This window comes from Schistocerca nitens, chromosome 5 (assembly GCF_023898315.1).
Source record: "Schistocerca nitens isolate TAMUIC-IGC-003100 chromosome 5, iqSchNite1.1, whole genome shotgun sequence".
Lineage (NCBI taxonomy): Eukaryota > Metazoa > Arthropoda > Insecta > Orthoptera > Acrididae > Schistocerca > Schistocerca nitens.
The window spans coordinates 93,602,011-93,623,425 of record NC_064618.1 but is presented as its reverse complement, the minus strand read 5'-3'; the positions used below and the strand labels follow the sequence as shown (position 1 = coordinate 93,623,425).

At 43.8% G+C, this 21,415-nt stretch overlaps 1 protein-coding gene across 1 annotated transcript in view; it reads right to left on the bottom strand.

Annotated features, from left to right (window-relative positions):
- The window catches only part of LOC126260294 (SCY1-like protein 2), a 963,146-nt gene that overhangs the window by 778,705 nt on the left and 163,026 nt on the right, over window positions 1-21,415 (bottom strand). Inside the window, exon 5 of the mRNA XM_049957618.1 lies at window positions 20,638-20,758. Coding sequence (XP_049813575.1) covers window positions 20,638-20,758 — 121 coding nt within the window. The remainder of the gene's footprint in view (window positions 1-20,637; window positions 20,759-21,415) is intronic.

Sequence of the window (21,415 nt, the reverse complement as noted above, 5' to 3'; positions counted from 1 at the left end):
GAACAAAGGCACGGCTTCCTTTCTTTGCCACAAAAGAGGCGACATGCAGCGACCAGACCGAGCTAATTTTCTATGCTGTATGCTTGCAGTAAATTCCATCCTCCCAGGGTACGTTTTGTTTATTTATTTATTTTGGTGAAAATTGTGCTTCCGTTTCGAGTAAAATACACATTGCTGGCCATTTACTCTTCAACAGCAAGGAGGATAGCAAATAACGAAATTTTACTTATTGTTGGAATACACTATAGTTGGAAGAATACATTATTAAATCTGTAGGTTATTTGCGTGTATACAGGGTGCGTAATTTATTCCACAGGGGTACCGCCTGTGTGAGAAACAATGGCGGAACACGGCTGGACTCTAACTAAGCTTGGACGGTACGAACTTGAATGTCATTTCATTCTGCTTGAACTCTACGCCAGCCTAGTGGTGGTGTACCAGTTTCTAAAAAAATTACGTTTATATGTCACATCTGTTTTTATGCTGTATGTCACTAACGCGCTTCTGATAACTGGAAATATCTGTGCTCAAGTTGTATGCGCCGCCTTTTCAACGGCGTTACAGATTTGTCCAGTTTTTAGAGTTAACGACGTACAACGTCAATGCCTCTTTAAGTCAGTATTTAAGGCAACTGTGTTTGATACACCAGAAACCAAGATGCTAAAACAACCTTTTCTCTAGTACGTACTTACTATCAAGCACGCAACGGATTATAAGAATATTTAATTGTTTTCTGCAATTTTATGTTGACATCAATGCCTCTTTCTTTTACAGTTCCAGATGATGCTCCACATAGACTGAAACTAGTCGCACATTTCAGTAAAGTTTTATACATTTATTTGCAGCATGGTACATGTATGCACTGTGCGTGCGTGCGTGTGTGTGCCTAAAATAAAAATTATAGTTCTAGATAAAAATAAAGAAAAAAAACTCAAAGAACAAATAGAAAACAAATTCACGGCCTAAGATGAAAAAAATTCATATCATTGATTCCACAACACAACATTTTTAATTAAAATACTTAAGCGAGTGAAAGGAGCCAGCATGAAGCCCTGTGCTGCACCACAATCTACTCCTAGCGAATAGCACCAAGGATGCCTCCAAGGCTAACGTCCTTATCCGACGGACGGATTACCACCAACATTCTCACATGCCCTCACCTCATGAGACACTATAGAGAGGTTTGGTATTTAAAGCTGGACATTGGCTCAAAGTCTGTGATGAGGGACTTTAGGCCACCTCATCTTCTCCCCTTTTGAGCCAAATACTGGTAGTGAAATTATTTTGCTCCACCAGGATTCGAGCCGGCTTACCCACAGGTGTGCGCCAGAGCACAAGGGTGCGTTAGCGAACTCGGCTGAGGAGGCCGGTTCGGCAAAGTTTATGCAGCAACTGTTGTATATTAACATGTCCTTCGCTGAAATACTTGTCTTAGTACATCTTTCACATTAACATTTCTCGAGAACTTGATATTGGGAATATTATTACCACGATTTTTCACAGATAGAGTGTTGTGTTTTGTTCACTGTTATCTTAAAGAACCTTGCTTTAGACACTTTATCACCGACGTAGACGTGAATTAGTTTACCTTTATGTTCCAAAGATATGTTTAAATAAAAATAAACATCTATCTATAGAAATAACCAGTTGATCACATTCCTTCTTTAGTGCTTAGATACTTACGAGGAAGTCTGAACTCATATCACCGTCTACAGACTTAGTACAAAAGCAACCTAACTGCTAAAAGATAACTATGTGCATCAAGGCAGCAAGTGCAGGTCAAGCATTGGAAAGAGAGAGAGAGAGAGAGAGAGAGAGGAGAGAGACACAAGGTAAAACTGCGTGCTAAAACGCGATCTTGTTCGCAAGGCAGTTTAAGGTGCCAAGTGGTTTTTCGGAAAAGGGAATACTGCGCTACAGAATGAAACATTCATTCAAGAACGGATATAATTCAATACAAGCTCATTAGTGCCGTTCAGCTCAGGTTATACTGCGGTTCGTCCGAACAACACCAACAATTTTTGAAGATACAACAAATGATGCGTTTGCCTCGCAGAAAAGGCTAATCTGGACTTCACATGTTTCTTAAGGTTTTTGGGAGCATATTTAAATACGTTTACTGTAAAATATCTTTCCCACAGTAATTACAAGAATCTAAATAAACCAAGCCTACTTCATTATTTATGGAGCATTGCAACACTAATTCCTTTCCTTATAAAAGCAGCAACGACTCAAGTTTTAAAGAAAGAGGATGACACTGACTTAAAACTGTTCGAATAAGGTTTTTACTACCAAAACATATGAGAATTATCTTTTTCATATTACTTCTGATTTACTGGAAACACTTGCTCGAGGGAGATGTTTTGCGGTTGATGTGTTCAAAAAGGCTCTTAGATACCCTTTTTTCATTCATTCGAATCACATCACCGTAAAACATCATTCTACGTTTTCTCAGCGTTACATTTAGTTGTTCTATCATCTAGTACAGCTCTTCATTACTTCGTTCTGTTTTACTTGCCCCCAATATTTTTCTTAGTGCTATCCTCTCTTTCATTTCCATGTTTTCTATTTCTCGTGTCTTACTCAAATCCAGGCACTCGGCTGCGTGTAAGCATTGTCGTCCGTTGATGTGGAATATGTGCTCGACTGGGAACGGATCTGGTGGTCGAGCAGGCCAAAGCAACATGCTGACACTGTGTAGAGCATTGTTGGGTTATAACAGCGGTATGTGGACGAGCGTTATCCTGTTGGAAAACACTTTCTGGAATGCTGCTGATGAATGACAGCACACCAGGTCGAATCACCAGACTGACGTACAAATCTGCAATCAGCGTGCGCGGGATAGCCACGAGAGTGATCCTGCTGTCCTACGGACTCGCACCCCAGGTCCCGATGTAGGTCCAGTATGTCTAGCAAGCAGAGAGGTTTGTTGCAGGCCCTCTACTGGCCTACTCCTAACCAACACACAGCCATCACTGGTACCGAGATTGAATCAGCTTTCATCAGAAAACACAACAGAGCTCCACCTTGTCCCCTAATTAGCTCTCGCTTGACACAACTGAAGTTGAAAATGGTGGTGGTTTGGGGTCAATGGAATGCACGCTATACGGCGTCTGGCTCGAAGCTGTCTTGAAGTAACTGATTTTTTACAGTTGCTTCACTATGGTGCCAACAGTACGATGTGCCAGAGACATACGCCCAACACGATGGTCTTTCCTTTCGGTAGTGCCGGATGACCTCCTGGAGCCCGGTATTCCTGCGACAGTACATTCTCTATTGGCACTAGAGAGGGTTCACAGACATCACCGTACGAATTTTCTTGTCTGTTCCGACTCTCTTAGTGCACTGCAAGCGCTTCACCAAATGTATCCGTTAGACCCACTGATTCAGCTAATCCATGACTGCTTACAGCGACTCCAACGCCGTGGCAAGGAGGTGATCTTTTGCTGGGTACCTCGCCACGTTGGGATACAGGGTAACGACATGGCTGATAAAGCTGCCAAGGAAGCATGTTGGGATGGTGCTGTCGATCAATGTCTCATCCCGTTGCACGCCATTATCTCATTTTCTGACAGATGCGTCAGTGGGGGACTGAATGGTTGCAGGTGTCGGACAACAAATTGCGGTCACTCGAACCGACCACAAAAGCTTGGCGGACTTCGTGTCAGCTCCGCCGCTGGAAGGAGGTTTTGCTTACCAGAGTGCGCACCGGGCGCAGCCCTTTCACACATGGCTTCCTCCTCTGGGGAGAGGATCCACCTTTCTGTGAAGTTTGTGGCGTGCCGCTTTCAGTTCAGCGTATTGAAGCTACGTATGTCGTGTATACCGATAATAGGGCAGCCCTTGGTCTCGCTGGAGATCTGCCCACCGCCCCCCCCCCCCCCCCCCCCAGATACCGATACCAGTGTTAACAGAGTGGTGAAATTTTGTGAACTATCAGGCCTCATCCCTAAACTGGTGGGGAAGAGCGGCAGACTTTAGTACGTTATAAACTGCTCTGCATCTGGGGACAGCCTTCGTCCCCATCCATGAGATTTCCTGTTGATTTTTCGTCAGGGCGCTGATGACCGTGATGTCGAGCGCCCCCTCATCCCAACTCATCATCAGTACATTCTCGTGGCCATCGTTGCCAGCAATGATGTACAGTGGTTGCATTCGTGCCAAGTCTTTCTTCCAGTTTCGCGTAACCCTATTGCACGACCTCTTCCAAACTGGGTGAGATGTTGATAATGGCGTATTTGTCGCCTTAAAGGCATTTTTGGCTAACGTCAACACACCACGTCCAGCATCTAAGGTAACTAGCGCTCATGACCACTACAGCGCGTATTTAAAGCAAACATGACTTGGACGCTTATAGTGGCGCTACTAATGCCACTCTTATGCAACTGGCGCGAAATCTGAATAAACATCATCTGTCAGATGTAGGAACAGGCCTATCAACTTCTACTTATGTCGCACAACTCCTCCTTTGTGCTGCGACTTCGTCAGTGTATGTTCTGTTTTTGTGTAAGATAATGTATGGCCTGTTGTTTCTGCTGTTCTTTTCGAAATGCTGATGTCTGATGTTTTCGTTGCTACATGTTGTTGTTGTTATGATCTTCAGTCCAGAGACTGGTTTGATGCAGGTCTCCATGCTACTCTATCCTGTGCAAGCTTATTCATCTCCCGGTACCTACTGCAACCAACAGTAGTGTATTCATCTCTTGACCTCCCTCTACGATTTTTACCCTCCGCGCTGCCCTCAAATACTAAATTGGTGATCCATTGATACCTCAGAATATGCCCTACCAACAGATCCCTTCTTCTAGTCAAGTTGTGCCATAAATTTCTCTTCTCTCCAGCCGCGCGGGATTAGCCGAACGGTCCAGAGCGTTGCAGTCATGGACTGTGCGGCTGGTCCCGACGGAGGCTCGAGTCCTCCCCCGGGCATGGGTGTGTGTGTTTGTCCTTAGGATAATTTAGGTTAAGTAGTGTGTAAGCTTAGGGACTGATGACCTTAGCAGTTAAGTCCCGTAAGATTTCACACACAGTTGAACAATCTTCTCTCCAATAGCTACATAGCTGTATAGTCGGCAAAAACTTATCTCTGAATTTTAGATTCTTGTTTTTACAGCCCAATTGCATCTGGTCATCTCATTGTTGTAAAATTTTGAAGAACGCATTTCATCAGAACAGGTGATACGTTATCATCTTCAAATGTTTCAAATGGCTCTAAGGTCATTAGTCCCCTAGAACTTAGAACTACTTAAACCTAACTAACTTAAGGACATCACACAATCCATACCCGAGGCAGGATTCGAACCTGCGACCGTAGCACGCAGAGAGGTTGGTTGCAGGCCCTCAACTGGCCTACTCCCATCCAACACATAGCGCCTAGAAACGCTCGGCCAACACCTATTCGCACATGGAAAGCTTCAGATATCTATCCTATTAGTCTGTAAACTAATTATGTGAATTTTGGCTGTAGAGCCAAGATGTTCTAATTGTCACCGACTGACGTATTTCGAACTGTAGGCCTCAGTCAGGCGTCCAAAGAGCGTTATGAATCGTACTGGTATAGTTCTCAGAGTCTCAGGAGCGTTCTTAGAAGAAACTGCGGGAGGGAAGATGGTGGCGCGCCCGCCTCTCTGCCCTCGGGGACAAGAGTGGCGGCAGTGACGTGATACCGGGGTTGGTTGGGGGGGGGGGGGGTGAGCCGGGTGGTAAGGCGCTTACCGCCCACCGCAGGATTACGCGAGCCGCGATCTGCCGCCGCTGTCGCAGGTAAGGAAAAAAGGGAAAAATGGGGTTGGAGGAGAAATACGACAGCCAGCGGGGAGCAGAAACCTGCGCTTGGTCTCGCGAGGCGCAACCCCGAGGGAGCAGGGAGCCCGGGCAAACCTGCAGCGGCGCAAGCCAACAGGATCACCAGCTACCGGGGCGCACCACACCTCGGCGAATCTTACGACCGCTTCCGTACCGCAGGCCGTGTCACAGATCAGCTCTTCACGTCTCTCAGTGGAAGCGCTGATATCCCTCACTAACGAATCATTTCTACGAGGGTGAGTCAAATGGTTCAAATGGCTCTGAGCACTATGGGACTCAACTGCTGAGGTCATCAGTCCCCTAGAACTTAGAACTAGTTAAACCTAACTAACCTAAGGACAGCACAAACATCCATGCCCGAGGCAGGATTCGAACCTGCGACCGTAGCGGTCTTGCGGTTCCAGACTGCAGCGCCTTTAACCGCACGGCCACTTCGGCCGGCAAGGGTGAGTCAAATGAAAACCTAATATTTCTTTAAGTATTATTTATTGTGCAGAAGTGGTACAAAGCTGTATCACTTTACAACATAATCTCCCCCGCGGTCAATGCAGGTCCTCCAACGCTTACAAAGTGCATAAATTCCTTTAGAAAAAAATTCTTTTGGTAGTCGGCGCAACCACTCATGCACCGCGTGGCGTACCTCTTCATCGGAACGGAACTTCTTTCTTGCCATTGCGTCTTTGAGTGGTCCAAACATATGGAAATCACTTGGGGCAAGGTCTGGTGAGTATGGTGGATGAGGAGCTCAAAATGTAGGTCTGTGATTGCTGCAACTGTTGTACGGGCAGTGTGGGGCCTTGCATTGTCATGTTGCAAAAGGACACCTGCTGACAGCAATCCACGTCGCTTTGATTTGATTGAGGGCCGCAGATGATATTTTAGGAGATCTGTGTTTGATGCACTGCTGACAGTGGTCCCTCTAGGCATGTAATGCTCCAAAATGACGCCTTTTTCGTCCCAAATAAGTGTCAGCATAACCTTCCCTGGTGATGGTTCTGTTCGAAACTTCTTTGGTTTTGGTGATGAGGAATGGCGCCATTCCTTGCTCGCCCTCTTATTTTCCGGTTGGTGGAAGTGAACCCAGGTTTCGTCCCCAGTAACAATTCTTGCAAGGAAGCCATCACCTTCTCTTTCAAAGCACCGAAGAAGTTCTGCATAAGCATCAACACGTCGTTCTCTCATTTCAGGAGTCAGCTTCCATGGCAACCATCTTGCAGACACCTTGTGAAATTGGAACACATCATGCACAGTGTGGTGTGCTGACCGATGACTAATCTGTAAACATGCTGCAATGTCATTCAGTGTCACTCGGCGGTTTTACTTCACAATGGCTCCGACTGCTGCAATGTTCTGTGGAGTCACAACTCCTTGTGCCTGACCTGGACGAGGAGCATCTTCCACTGAAGTCACGCCATTTGCGAACTTCCTACTCCATTCTTAGACTTGCTGTTGTGACACAGATGCATCACCGTACTGAACCTTCAGTCGTCGATGAATTTCAATAGGCTTCACACCTTCACTACGCAAAAACCGAATAAAAAAAAAATAGCTCTGAGCACTATGGGACTCAACATCTTAGGTCATAAGTCCCCTAGAACTTAGAACTACTTAAACCTAACTAACCTAAGGACAACACACACACCCATGCCCGAGGCAGGATTCGAACCTGCGACCGCAGCAGTCCCGCGGTTCCGGACTGCAGCGCCAGAACCGCTAGACCACCGCGGCCGGCTACCGAATAAAAGAATGCTGTTATTCGCTGGTGCAAGTCGCATGTGGGGCGGCCATCTTTATACTGATACTGCGACGGTATTAGCGATGGAGCACGGCTTCGGATTAGTGAAGGATTGAGAAGGAAATCGACCGCGCCCTATGAAAGAAACCATCCCGGAATTTAGTTGGAGCGATTTATAGAAATCACGGAAAACCTAAATCTGGATGGCCGGATGCTAACCACTGCGCCATCCCACCCGATATGACAGAAATGAAAGAATCTCTGTCTACAGCTGACTTTAAGTGACCAATAACTAAACTGCGGCAAACGACACGTTTTCTTAGACCTGAATTTAAACTCATGATCTAACCTAATCACAACCTCGCGATGTGCAATGTATCCGAGAAAATGGTGATCAAAAATCTGCGGTAGAACTAAAATAACGATCACTTTCATCGCGGACTTTAAGCTAACCTTTACGAGAAAACTCAAGGCAGGAAAACTGCGTAATATGTTTCTTTGCATAGCCATCTATCGCAGTGAAATTTAAGTTTTATGGGTAAAAGCAAACTGCAATTTCTCGCTGTCACTGGAAACCTGGAATCTTCGTCACTCTGGTTACACGGTATGCCGAGTTACCAACCGATGAGCATTCTCATTTGCGCTTGGTTACAGATTATAGACGACACATGGAGATTCCGAAAGAAAAAAGAGTTATATGAAGAAAAATAAGGGCAAATAAAAAAGTCAGAACAATGATGAAAACGGAGCGGGAAAATATTAGAAATAAAAAATTACATTTCACACATTTAAGTGAATAAAAATAATAAAGTCTTTTGATTAGATTGAGAAAAATAATAAACTTCGTTGCATTTGACAGTATTCGAAGGTTTGATCTTCTACACGTAAGTTTTGTACGTACGCTAACGACAATGCTATGCCATTACGCTGCGAAACGTTGTCGTATTTATGTCTCTGGAGTCTCAGTCGCAGCATCTGGCAGCCTTCGAAAATTCGGCTCTACGCAGTGTCTTGCGAAGCTTATGTGACATAAGTCGATCTCTGTGATTATAATGGTCCGCAGCTCGTGGTCGTGCGGTAGCGTTCTCGTTTCCCACGCCCGGGTTCCCGGGTTCGATTCACTGCGGGGTCAGGGATTTTCTCTGCCTCGTGATGACTGGGTGTTGTGCGATGTCCTTAGGTTAGTTAGGTTTAAGTAGTTCTAAGTTCTAGGGGACTGATGACCATAGATGTTAAGTCCCATAGTGCTCAGAGCCATTTGAACCATTTGATTATAATAATGTTATAAATGAATCACTTCTTGTACGGAAGGATACACAACAGTGTTTAGTTAGTGCCGTGTATGAAACGTATGTATTTCGTTAGCATCATCGTGTGTGTGTGTGTGTGTGTAGGGTGGGCGGCGTGTTTTCATGTGTGATGAAATAGGAAATAAAAGTGCCAGACCAAGGATTCGAGATCCAAACACACCAAACACATGAAGAAAGAAAGCCGGATAAGTAACAGGAAGTGAAGTACTGTTGTGGCTGTTTGGCAACGACGAACGTTTCGGGCCTGACATTGAGTGCTCTGATTGGAGAAAACCAGACAGAACGCGTGAAGTATCAACTGTCAAGTAATTTTAATCGGACTGTAGTTAGAGTGTGTCACACAGCCCCACTCTTCGCATCTCTCAATGGAACAGTTTAGTACCCCGCATAAAGTAACATTTCTGTCAGCGTACTGATTTTCATTTTGACTTGCGTAGTTAGTTCAATACAGTAGGCTGCTCATGAATTGCGAAACTCTTGTTGTTTTCTTCATTTGTGTGGCCAAAGTGGATGTAGCTGCTTTATAGCTATTACCACCATTTAAATCCGTCTATACAAGTAGGAGAAAGCACAAAAGCACTCTGAAGGACGTCACTTACAACAGTGACCGAAACGTCGGTAGTTTTACGTATTGACAATGCGGTCACAAACACAGAAAAATTTTACTAACATTTTGTTTTACTGATAAAATACATCTTCAGTGATGGCATTTTAAATCCAACTTTCGCAGTTGGAACGGGATGTAAAGAGAAACACATTTTCTCTGACTTACGCTGCTGCAAAATGTAAGTTGGTTTCATCTCCGCCATTTTCAAGGTTTAGGATTTCCTTAACACAATGGAAATTATTTACCGAGATTATTACAGCTCACGACACTTATATCATGGAGGTTACAACAGGAAGCAGTGTTCTGCTAGTTTTCCAGTGAGGTCATAACAGCGCGGGGGCGTTACGCAACCGCTCCTGACGCCAAAGCATACGTCTGACGTCACCATCCGTGACTGATGTCACTCCTCCGACGAACTCGTAATCAGTTTTGTGCTGCGTGCGCAAGCCTGCAAGTGTTTGGAATCGACGCTCGCCTCAGAACTTTCAGTCGTTCGTATGTCACCTTGGTAGAGGACAAATCTGTGCCAAAGACCTCACCATAACTGAACAGAACACTTATTGAAATAGTTTTCATCAAACAAGAAAAAGAGATGTGTATATATTAATTTTTTTTCCGTTGTGTAAAAGTTGAATGAATTCTCACAAAGGAGCAACGAACTGTATCGTAGTCAAGCAGGGGACATTGTAATGCCCCTTTTCTAAAAACCTACATTTTATGTAAAAATTTGTCTAAACGTTTTCCAACTAAACTGTCGATGTTGAAATTTGTATTATCCGTGTAACAAAAGAAGGCACAGCCTTCAAATTTTGTGACAGCAGCTAGGAGAAGCCTGACTGTGCGTACTTGTCTTTCGGCTCTCAAACTCCGTGATGCAGGAATCGTAAGCTGTAGTTGTATTGATTTCAGAATACACTAACTTATTATGAGTTACTTATATGATGTCTTGTGGTAAATCCTCCATTTCATGTTTAATTTAATTGTTCACTCCATCATGAGTTTAATCTTTCAGCATTTCTAGCGGGGAAGACTCAAGACTTCGATGTGGTACCGATCCGCCACTGGCGTGATTTCGTTACTAATTTACAACGTTCATTGTTATATGGATGTGCAGAACGTGGTATAATTCAGAAGAGAATTATGAGTTTCTTTTTTTTTATTTATTTATTAAAATTAATCAGACTGGAAGGACGAGCAGATTACACATTTTAAAATTCAATCTGTCCACATCCTGTATTACACCGCCTGCTTCACGTATTTCAAGCTACATGTGGCGCTATAATCTTTCTCTTCCACTCCCTCTCTGGATTCTAGTTGAAAGTTGATGTTTTCGTATTATTCTGTCAAACAATAAGTTGTTTCAACATATTAAAGTGTTCACTATGTTTATTCCTTCTTCAGCTCTGCTTTTTACTTTAGCTATACCCTCAATAGTTAACAACTTAGGCAGCGCAGGGTCAATCGTAGGACAATAGTTTGGATCTGAGCTTCTAAATTAGGTCTGTGTTTAATAAGTCTTTTATTTACTCAAAATCTCGACAAATACTACATTAAAATGACAGAAAATAACTAAATGAACACAGAGTCTCGTAGTATTGACTGAGAAATTACTCCAATGAAATGAGTCAAATGAAATGCAGAAAGCAATTTTGCACTCTGTTTTCATTTAATATGAGGGTGATACAGTAATTGGAGGATAATAATGGTACAGATTCCAACAGCAATGTTTATCAAAGTATATTGGGTGCCCGTCTTTCTAGCTTCATTTGTTTATATCTTTTTCTTCAAGTATAACTGTTCACCACCATGCACATACCCAATACACTTCCGCGTTATTGACCGTATTAAATTAATCACCATCCTTTCCGTTGCCAAAACGTTCGTAAATCAGGTCTTCACAGTTCTCAAAGCTGCACGCATTGGCGTCAGAGAACCGGTTCCGTGGTCAATGCTTCCTTCGTTGCGTTCGTGAGATGTTTAGTGCTGCTTCTAATGGTGCAAGTGTTTATCAGTGTCTAAAATACGTAGTTGACTTTCAGTTTTCTCGTGTTGGCACTCTGGTAGACGCTCAGTCAGCTGTTTCAGGGCTGAGTTAGCATCATTCGGCATCATTCAGAGACGAATGTTTTTGTTGTTCGGTGTAAAGTGAAAATCAGTTTTGTTTGGTATTATTCACATTTAAATCGTCAAAAATGGACCGGAAAGGCGAAGAAATGCGCCGATTCTGTGAAGACAGAGAAGGCAGAGGTGATACACTCAGCGACAAAAGCGACTTTGAAGAGGAAAACGAGAGCTTATCAGATCGAAGTAGCCGAAAACGGTCGTCCACTTGCCGGGGCGATCGTTATTATCGACCAGACATAAGTTTCAAGCTCTGTCCCTCTTTTTTATATGATAATTACTTGGCAAACTTTAAACGCGTTTAGCCGGCCGAAGTGGCCGTGCGGTTAAAGGCGCTGCAGTCTGGAACCGCAAGACCGCTACGGTCGCAGGTTCGAATCCTGCCTCGGGCATGGGTGTTTGTGATGTCCTTAGGTTAGTTAGGTTTAACTAGTTCTAAGTTCTAGGGGACTAATGACCTCAGCAGTTGAGTCCCACAGTGCTCAGAGCCATTTGAACCATTTAAACGCGTTTTTCTCAAAACTTTCTTTTTCGGCATTGCTGTCGTCCCCCACGCAACATTTTTCCTCCGATTTTAAAGGATTTTTGGTCTCCCTTGAAACAAACACTGTAGCAAAATTTTTTATTTTGATATTTAGTATTTTTTCCCACCAAAATAGAGGGTTTGAAAAATGTTCATTATTTCAAATATCTATAATTTTGCCATATATATATATATATATATATATATATATATATATATATATATATATATCCCTACGGTGAACTAAAATTACATCTGTGAGGAGCAGCGTAATATGGTAATTTCAAGTTTCAGATAACCACAACTTGAGTTACAGCGACAATCGTCGATCTACTTCTTTTCAGAGTTGCCTCGGGAAGATCCCAATTACGAAGTGAACATATTAATATTTTTCAGTAAGAAAATGGAAGACTCGTTTATGTGGAAGACGGCTTGGGAAGCGCTAATTTCGCTTATCTATGCAGCTCACAAATGCAAAGTAACAGAGTGCAAGACCTACGCAATGATACAATTAATCAGGCAACACAAGTTGTGCAGCAATCCCTTGTATTGCGAGCTGCTCAGGAATTGGGTAGCGCAAATGCAAAAATGTAACACTTACTCAGAACTCAGACAGGGTGTGGCCGACCACAGCAGTCAACACCGAGTGAGGTCAGCCGTGAGGGTGGCATACAAAAGAGTTCCCCCGATAACCCGTGGACCGTGACAGGCTTTCTCACGACAGGTCCCTAAAATTCTCCCCTGACTCCTGTGACTCCCCACTTTTGCAAAAACCCTACATGAAGAGGAGGAGGAGGACACCCAACGTTTGTCACAGTGACCACCGATAACTTCGCTTTACTTATATGAGAGAAGGAGAACCCCGCATAAATTTCCCATGCTTGGCTTACAGAACACATCTTAACACGAAGGAGACTGGCCTCGGCTGCCGTACGCGTTCCACTCATTTGTCGAACGCATCACATCTAAGGACAGATTCGGGTAACACTGCCTAGATAGCACTGGCTGGATGACAAGATCTGGAGGGAAAGACAACGAATTTTCTCCCAGCGCTGGAGCAGCGCCATGGTGGCCCATTCTTGGATCTGCGGTCTGGGAAGTGAATTCATAATGCACTATTACAGTCCAGGGGCTTGTAGTGGCATCACGGTATTTGCTTCTAGAGGAGGATGCATTCGCCACCGTAGCCAGGGGAAACTGCACTGCCCTGGTGAACTACTTCCCATCTCCAGACTCTCTGTGACTGACCTGCGTTCGAGGCCGGCCAAGGGATGAACACCTGGTCCGCTCGTTTCTTAAAAAAAATTACAATTTTCAGTGATATTGGGTCTGCGGCTTCGATGAATTTTTTGAATGAGTTCGTGTTGTTTTCAGGTGCCATTCTTTTTATTTCATGTATTATTTTACAATTTCGGACTTAGGTCATTTTCAAGTATCTAAAACGGAAGCATTATACATTGGATACATTAGTGACACTTGTGTTTTTCATTTAGGAACAAGTCATATCTGTAGTTATACTAGGAGCGTTACAACTTACTTCATGGATGATTTTTTAGTAGTAAATTATGCCATGTATGTCGTTGCTCCTCTGACTCCATGATATACAGAGATTTAACGCTATTTTAGGAGCACGTTACTTTCGAACAGTTGCTGCAAAGCTCTTATATATACGGTACGTGTTTTAACGTCTTTAACACTAGGAAGGTAATAATTAATTTTACAGAAACTTGGTAATTAACCTGCATATGCTTTTGTTCTCAATTATATTTAATTATCGTTCATCATTGGTGTAAATATGACTGTATGTAATTTCTATAAAATAACTTGGTAAGTATTTGTTCTTTTACTGTGGGAGGACGTCATTTTTGACTAGTTGATACAAAGATCTTATATATAAAATCAATCGTAGTACTCTAATGAAACAGTACTGAAAACTATGATAGTCGAGTAAAAACTGCTTTACGGTAGTGTGATACTTTGCATTACAGACATATTTGTTAATGAGTATAGCGATCATTTTACATTATATGGTTCTGTAATGCTTCGTCGTAAAACTGCTAAAAAGTTGTTTAGGAATTATTTCGCAGGTCTTTTTGCTTACTTACAACTCTATCTGACTGATCTCTTAGCTGGATGTAAATCACAATTTTGTCCACTACATTCATAATTTTTCGCCTCTGTAACTTATGAAATATTCGAAGTGATCCATCTATATTAGGTGTTTTTTTGTAGTTGATGTCTTTCAAGTGTGCAGCAAATGTGGATTGGTTCTTGTCCCTTATTGTCATGTGTTCTTTAAATCGTGTACCAAGTTTTCTTCCTGTTTGACCAATACAAAGTTTTGGACATTCTTCACAGTTAATTTTGGAAATTCCTGATTGCAAAAACGGTTCTGATTTCCGTGGTATGTGTCTCAATAAACGTTGTAGATTGTTAGTTCTGTATCTGGAGTATAATACCGTACTCTTGAAAATTACCACTGAAAAAATAAATAATTGAGAAAGAACTAGATCTTCCCCGAAATGTAGCTGTAAGTAATGGTTGTCCTAAAAACTTAGTGGACACATTATTCAAAAATAAAACCAATTAAACACATGCCAACCCCATAGATTAAATAGCTTTAACCAGAGACACAGTGAACCACAGAAAAATAAAGTTCTTGAGTGACCATATCTAGATATTATATCCGACGAAATTACTCGATATTTCTTTTCGTGTGTTGCCAACTTATTGTTGATTCGACGCTGGATTTGTATAAACGCATTTGACACTTCAAACACATCTTTCAGGACCAAACTACAGGGTTTAATTTTTGGATAGACGCCCTTCCCTGCCTGGTCCGCTGTTAGATATCTTTGTCTTATCTTTCATCACATGATGGAATACGACCTACATAGTTCAACTCTTTACACACTTTAATTTGATATCCACCAGTCTCTAAGTTATTCTCCTGATCTTCACAATATAGATATTCCGTCTTCTCGAAATTAATTTTCAGGCCCCATTTGTGAATTAATGTAGCTTTACTGGTATATAATAAAATCCCCTTACTGTACTGACTTTTTGATAAATTAACAGAACATATTTTCCCAGTATCATTCGTATTTCGACTGCAAACGAAGAGCCGTTCCGGATGACGACAGTCAAGGACTATTACCTCAATCAAAGTTACGTCCTCACAGTGGCCACTGACAAGGCGCGAACGTCGAAGCGCCTTTACCAGGCACTTCGAGGCCAGCCCACACCACATAAATTAGAGGACAGACGACCGTCGATCATCTGGCACCAGGCTTGGGCTAATATCAACAACCCAGTCCTTCCCACGGAAGTTTCAGCGCTATGGTATCGTGTCGTCAACAATTTAATACCCACTAATCATCGACTGGCGGCTATCCGCCTACGGCCCTCGGCTGCTTGCGGCCGATGTGGTGACGTAGACACCAGAGAGCACCGTCTCTTATGCCCTCACGTCACAGAAGTGTGGGACCTTGCTCGTGTGCTATTAGCGCTGATTGGTGGGACGACGCCAGACAATGTGTCAATCGACTGGTTCCTCGCCCCTGATATTCAGACCAACCCCCGAACGCGACGTAACGCAATAGTGTGGCTCTTGGGCCATACCATTTTCACGATCTATGACCTTTCCCTCACAGATGCTGTCTCTTTCATGGACTACCTTTGGAGCCAGCATCGCATGGCGGAATCTGACCGGAAATATACCACTACCTTTGCAAGATTTCTGAAAGTTGCAATGGTTCATGGTTTTCAAAAGGTGTTCCGGGTTGACTAAGGCATCTTGTCCAGGAATTGCCTGAGTTTACCCCTAGATCCTTGTCACTCGGACTTTCAAAACTATCATTGACTTGCCTATACCCAAGATTGACACTAGCCTTCTGGGCATCACTAAAGTAGACGCTTCTATGATATTCATAAGTTGGCAATTGGTAACATGGGAATTGTGTGAACCTTGTATGAAAAATAATTATTGGAACATTAGAAAACACGTAAAATATCTTAGAGGATTAATACTTCGTTAATTCTATGGGCGATGGGATTATCTCGCCAGTTCCGTTTTCATTTGTGTATGCTGCCGTCCCTGTTTTTACTTTGCCTTCATTTATGTCTTTATTTATTTATTTCTTTTTAAGTTTCTAAACCATCACTTGCTTCACACCTGCAGAGAGAGGTGTATTTCTGAGTAGTGTGTCGTCGCTCCCTGAGGCGTAGCAGAGTGTGCCTCTGTTTTTATTTTCGGTTTAAGGCAATAAGTCTTGCTACTAACAGCACCCTGCTTTACGTGCTGCGTCGACACTAAAAAAAAAAAAAAAAAAAAAAAAAAAAAAAAAAAAAAAAAGAGAGAGGCGGGCTAGTAGCGGATGCAATCAATCTTCAGAAAAGGTTCTACATATTTGACGTAAATATTGAAATATATGGAAACCAGATGAAAGTAAACCACCTTTCTTAAAACACACTCTGGTGAATGATTTTTATGGTTTTTGGAACTTTTTAAATTATTTTATAGTACAGTTAAAACAGAATCACTGACGCCAATAATGGTGTGATGGTGATGCGGGTCGTGCATTTTTTTAAAAATTGGCACTTCAGTTGGCCGGCCCTTGGTTGCCGAGTGGTTCTAGGCGCTGCAGTCTGGAACCGCGCGACCGCTACGGTCGCAGGTTCGAATCCTGTCTCGGGCATGGATGTGTGTGATGTCCTTAGGTTAGTTAGGTTTAAGTAGTTCTAAGTTCTAGGGGACTGATGACCTCAGAAGTTAAGTCCCATAGTGCTCAGAGCAATTGGTACTTCAGTTCGAGACGAATGGGCGGGCTGTAAGTGGGTAAAACCCAGTGTGTAGCACCGTCCGTCTACTCGGACTGAAGGGCGCGGAAACCTTGCGTCAACTGCAGAATGCGATACAACCTGTGGGTTTTGACCAACGACGTCATAGTTTACTCACAGATATTGATGTCTATATTTGCGAGCCATAGATAATAAATCGGTTATCTTCTGTGGCGACGCGTCATCATTGCAAGCTCAAATAAATGAATGTGCATTTGAAAGACAGGGCTAAACGCTGTATACGGTTTTTGTCACTTGTATTAATTTAAATCATCTGTTCGTACCAATTCGTTCGGTACTTATTTTCATTATTAGTGAGTTTGAGAAATTTTGGAAGAATTGTTTTTCGTTCTAGGCAATTCTTAGTTTTTGATTTTCGTTTGTAGGTGTGGATTTATCTATTATACCTATGAATGTGGAAGACTTGAAGCAGAGTTCGTCAACTGCACTACACCTTCTCTAGGACCAGTTTTTTCAGCCGATACTGGTGCTGTTGAAGAACAGGATGCTAGTAGTAGCGGAGGCGAAAAAAGCAACACCTGTAAAATTTGTATCTCGTATTTCAGTTGACCTACGAGGGTAATCGCAAAAGTAAGGTCTCCTATTTTTTTATAAGTACAGATCTCTGTTTCTGTGACAGTTGGTCTCACTGTTATGAAGAGTGATTCACGTGCTGTGTGTAAACATGCGCACGCCGCGCTGACGCGCTCAGTCCTGGCTTGGCAGCCGTTGAGAATGGAGCTCCCGTTGGATGTTACCGCCAAGGGCGAATTGAGTGCAGTTATACGGTTTTTGAACGCAAAGGGCACTGCGCCCATTGAAATCCATCGCCAATTGACGGAAGTATATGGTGAGTCGTGTATGGATGTCAAAAATGTTCGTGAGTGGTGTAGAGCAGGGCTTAACAACTGGCTGGTTTTGAGCGCGAGTACTCGCGTCTGCTCAGGCACGTGCTCGCGAGCAGCTGCAAGGTCGCGGAGTAGGGAGGGAGGGGAGGGAGGGGAAATGCGCGCGCACATTTGAATAGGGCCGCAGCGTGCCTATTGAATTCGCGCCGACTGTGTAACGTTTAAAGTACTACGATCAGCTCTTAACAGTCACTTCGCTGGTTAAGAATCATGTGAAGTCACCGTTGTGTAACCCCAACCATGCTTTCGCAGTTCAACCCCCATTGGGGGGAATTGCATCTGTTTACAGAAAAAGATGGTGTTGCAGAATGTTTAGTATGTTACAAAACGCTGAATTCTTTTACTAAATTTAATTTGCAGCGACATTATATGTCGTACCATGCGAAAGACTACGGACATGGAAAATGTGATTGACCAGATCGTGCACAGGAAGTTATTAAACTTAAAAGGAAGCTATCCGAAGAAGATCTGGACGACGAAGAAAAATCAACTGAGGCAGCTCTCAGAGTGGGTTACAAAATTGCTTTGCTTTTAGCAAAATCCCTGCGCCCCTTAACTGATGGAGATTTAATAAAGGAATGTTTGGTAGTTGCAGCGGAGCATTTGTGTCCATCTCAAGTTGAACAGTTTCGAATTGTGCCATTATCTAACATGACCATTATGCGTCGCATACAGGACATGGCAGACGACGTCCAGAGCCAAATCTGTAAAGATTTTATGGCGTATTCTCTAGCTCTGGACGAAAGGAAAGTGTTGATATCACTGGAACAGCGCAGCTTGCCATATTTATTAGAGGTGTTAATAGAGATCTTCAGGTGTGGGAGGAGCTCCTCGATGTAGTAGCCATGAAGAACACTACAACCGGAGGTGATATTTTAAGTAGTGTTGAAGAAAGTGTTGAAAATATAGGATTGTCGTGGAATTCTTTAGTTTCAGTATCTACAGATGGTAGAGGCATACACTAAGCTAATAAAATTATGTGGCACGTGTACATTCTCCTTTATTTGTTTCATTTCTCGCAGTAATAATTCGTGAGTGATATCCCTGTAGGTGGCCGCGGATTTACATCGACTGGCGGCAGCTGTTGTGTACCCCACGTGACACACCCACTCTCCGCTCTGGTCTGGTAGTGGGAGTAGCGTGCTCGCGCTGCTCCGTGCTCGCGCCTTGCTGCTCACAGCTTGCTCCGCGAGCACGTATGTTGTGAAGCCCTGGTGTAGAGAGTTTGCAGCTGGTCGGACCGAAATTCACGATGAACAAAGGAGCGGGAGACCATCAATTCCTGAGGATACAGTGTTGAAGGTTGAGCAAAGCATGCGTGAAGATCGGCGGATCACCCTGGATGATCTCTGCACGTTGGTTCCTGAGGTTTCACGAAGCATCGCTCACAGAATTTTAACGGAAACATTGAACTACCGGTTGGTGTGTGCAATATGGGTGCCACGCATGCTGACTGAGGACCAAATGCGGCAAAGAGTTGATGCTCCCCGTGCATTTCTTCACCGCCTTGCAGCCGAACAGGACAACTTTCTGGACTCACTTGTCGCGGGTGACGAAACCTGGGCATAACACTTTACACCTGAGACCAAGCAACAATCACGCCAGTGGTGGCATCATCTTTTGCCTAAGCCGAGGAAATTCAAACAAACACAGTCTGCTGACAAAGTCATGACAACCGGGTCTGATATGGGAAAGGGGTGTTGTTGGTCTACTTTATGCCCACTGGGACAACAATTAACGCTGGAAGGTACTGGGAGAGTCGGAAAAATCTCAAACGGGCAGTTCAGAACCGGAGAGGAGGAATGTTGAGCGAGGGCGTACACATTCTGCATGACAACGCTCGCCCACACATCTCTCGCCAAACCGTTGCTTTCCTGCGACAGTTTCAGTGGAACATAGTGACCCACCCACCCTATAGTCCTGACTTGGCGCCCAGTGACTATCACCTGTTCCCTAGGTTAAAAGAAGATTTGGCCGGAAAGCTATTCAGCTCCGACGACGAGGTGAAAGAAGAGGTTCATAACTTTCTGAACAGCATGGCGGCGAACTGGTATGACATGGGAATACAAAAACTGCCACAGCGTCTACAAAAATGCCTCGACAGAAATGGGGATTATGTCGAAAAATAGTTAAATGTTCAAGCTGTAAACCATTGCAGAAATAAACAGGTCTATGCACTTTTAAAAAAATAGGAGACATAACTTTTGGGATTACTCTCGTATGTAGGTCAACTGAAGAACAGGATACTAGTGCTAGCAAAGGTGAAGAAGTGGGCATATGTTAAATTTGTATCCCGCGCTGCAGTTAACCTACACAGATCAACTGAAGTTCGGGATACAATTCATATATGTCAACTGACGTATTCCATGCTAACGTTTTTAAGCACTAGTATCCTATTTTCAGTTGAGCTGTATAGGTCAGTTGAAAAATACGATACTAGAACTCTAAGTAGCGATAAAGTTAACAGTATATTCGAAATATGAATGTACGTGATAAATGTCTACCATCTATTTTCTGTGCCCTACATTCCTTTGTTTCTCAACATTCGTCTTTGCTGTTAAATCTGTGCAATACATCATCTCCGGTAACTACTGACGTCATTGCTCAAAGGCGACGGGTGGTATCCCATTCTTCAGTAATCCCGAAACCTTAGCAGGCAAGTCGGCGAACAAATGACGGTGGAAGTGTAAGGCAGAGGCACCAGCGTCCTCTGTGCTGAAGTCGAGACGACCCGTCATTTGTTCGCCGAGAGGCGGCGTCGGGGCAGAAGACAAGTGAGTGGTACTCACCGGTGAACTCGAGGCCGGCCAGCTTCCAGGTGCCCTTCTTGGTGACGAGGATGCTGGAGGGGCAGACGTTGCGGTGCAGCACGTGTCCCGAGTAGTGCAGGAAAGACAGCGCCTCCGTGATCTGCGGCACAACAACGACAACATTACTGAAGCTCAGTCGTGTAGGGGGCGACAGGAAAGCACACTGCTGGCCATTAAAATCGCTACACCACGAAGATGACGTGCTACAGACGCAAAATTTAACCGACTGGAAGAAGATGCTGTGATATGCAAATGATTAGCTTTTCAGAGAATTCACACAAGGTTGGCGCCGGTGGCGATACCTACAGCGTGCTGACACGAGGAAAGTTTCCAACCGATTTCTCATACACAAACAGCAGGTGACCGGCGTGGCCTGGTAAAACGTTGCTGTGATGCCTCGTGTAAGGAGGAGAAATGCGTACCATCACGTTTCCGACTTTGATAGCCTGTCGCGATTGCGGTTTATCGTATCGCGACATTGCTGCTCGCGCGCGTTGGCCGAATATGGCAGAATATGGGATCGGTGGGTTCAGGACGGTAATACGGAACGCCGCATTACTAGCAGTCGAGATGACAGGCATCTTACCCAGATGGCTGTAACGGATCGTGCAGCCACGTCTCGATCCCTGAGTCAACAGATGGGGACGTTTGCAAGACAAAAACCATCTGCACGAACAGTTCGACGACGTTTGCAGCAGCATGGACTATCAGCTCGGAGACCGTGGCTGCGGTTACCCTTGACGCTGCATCACAGACA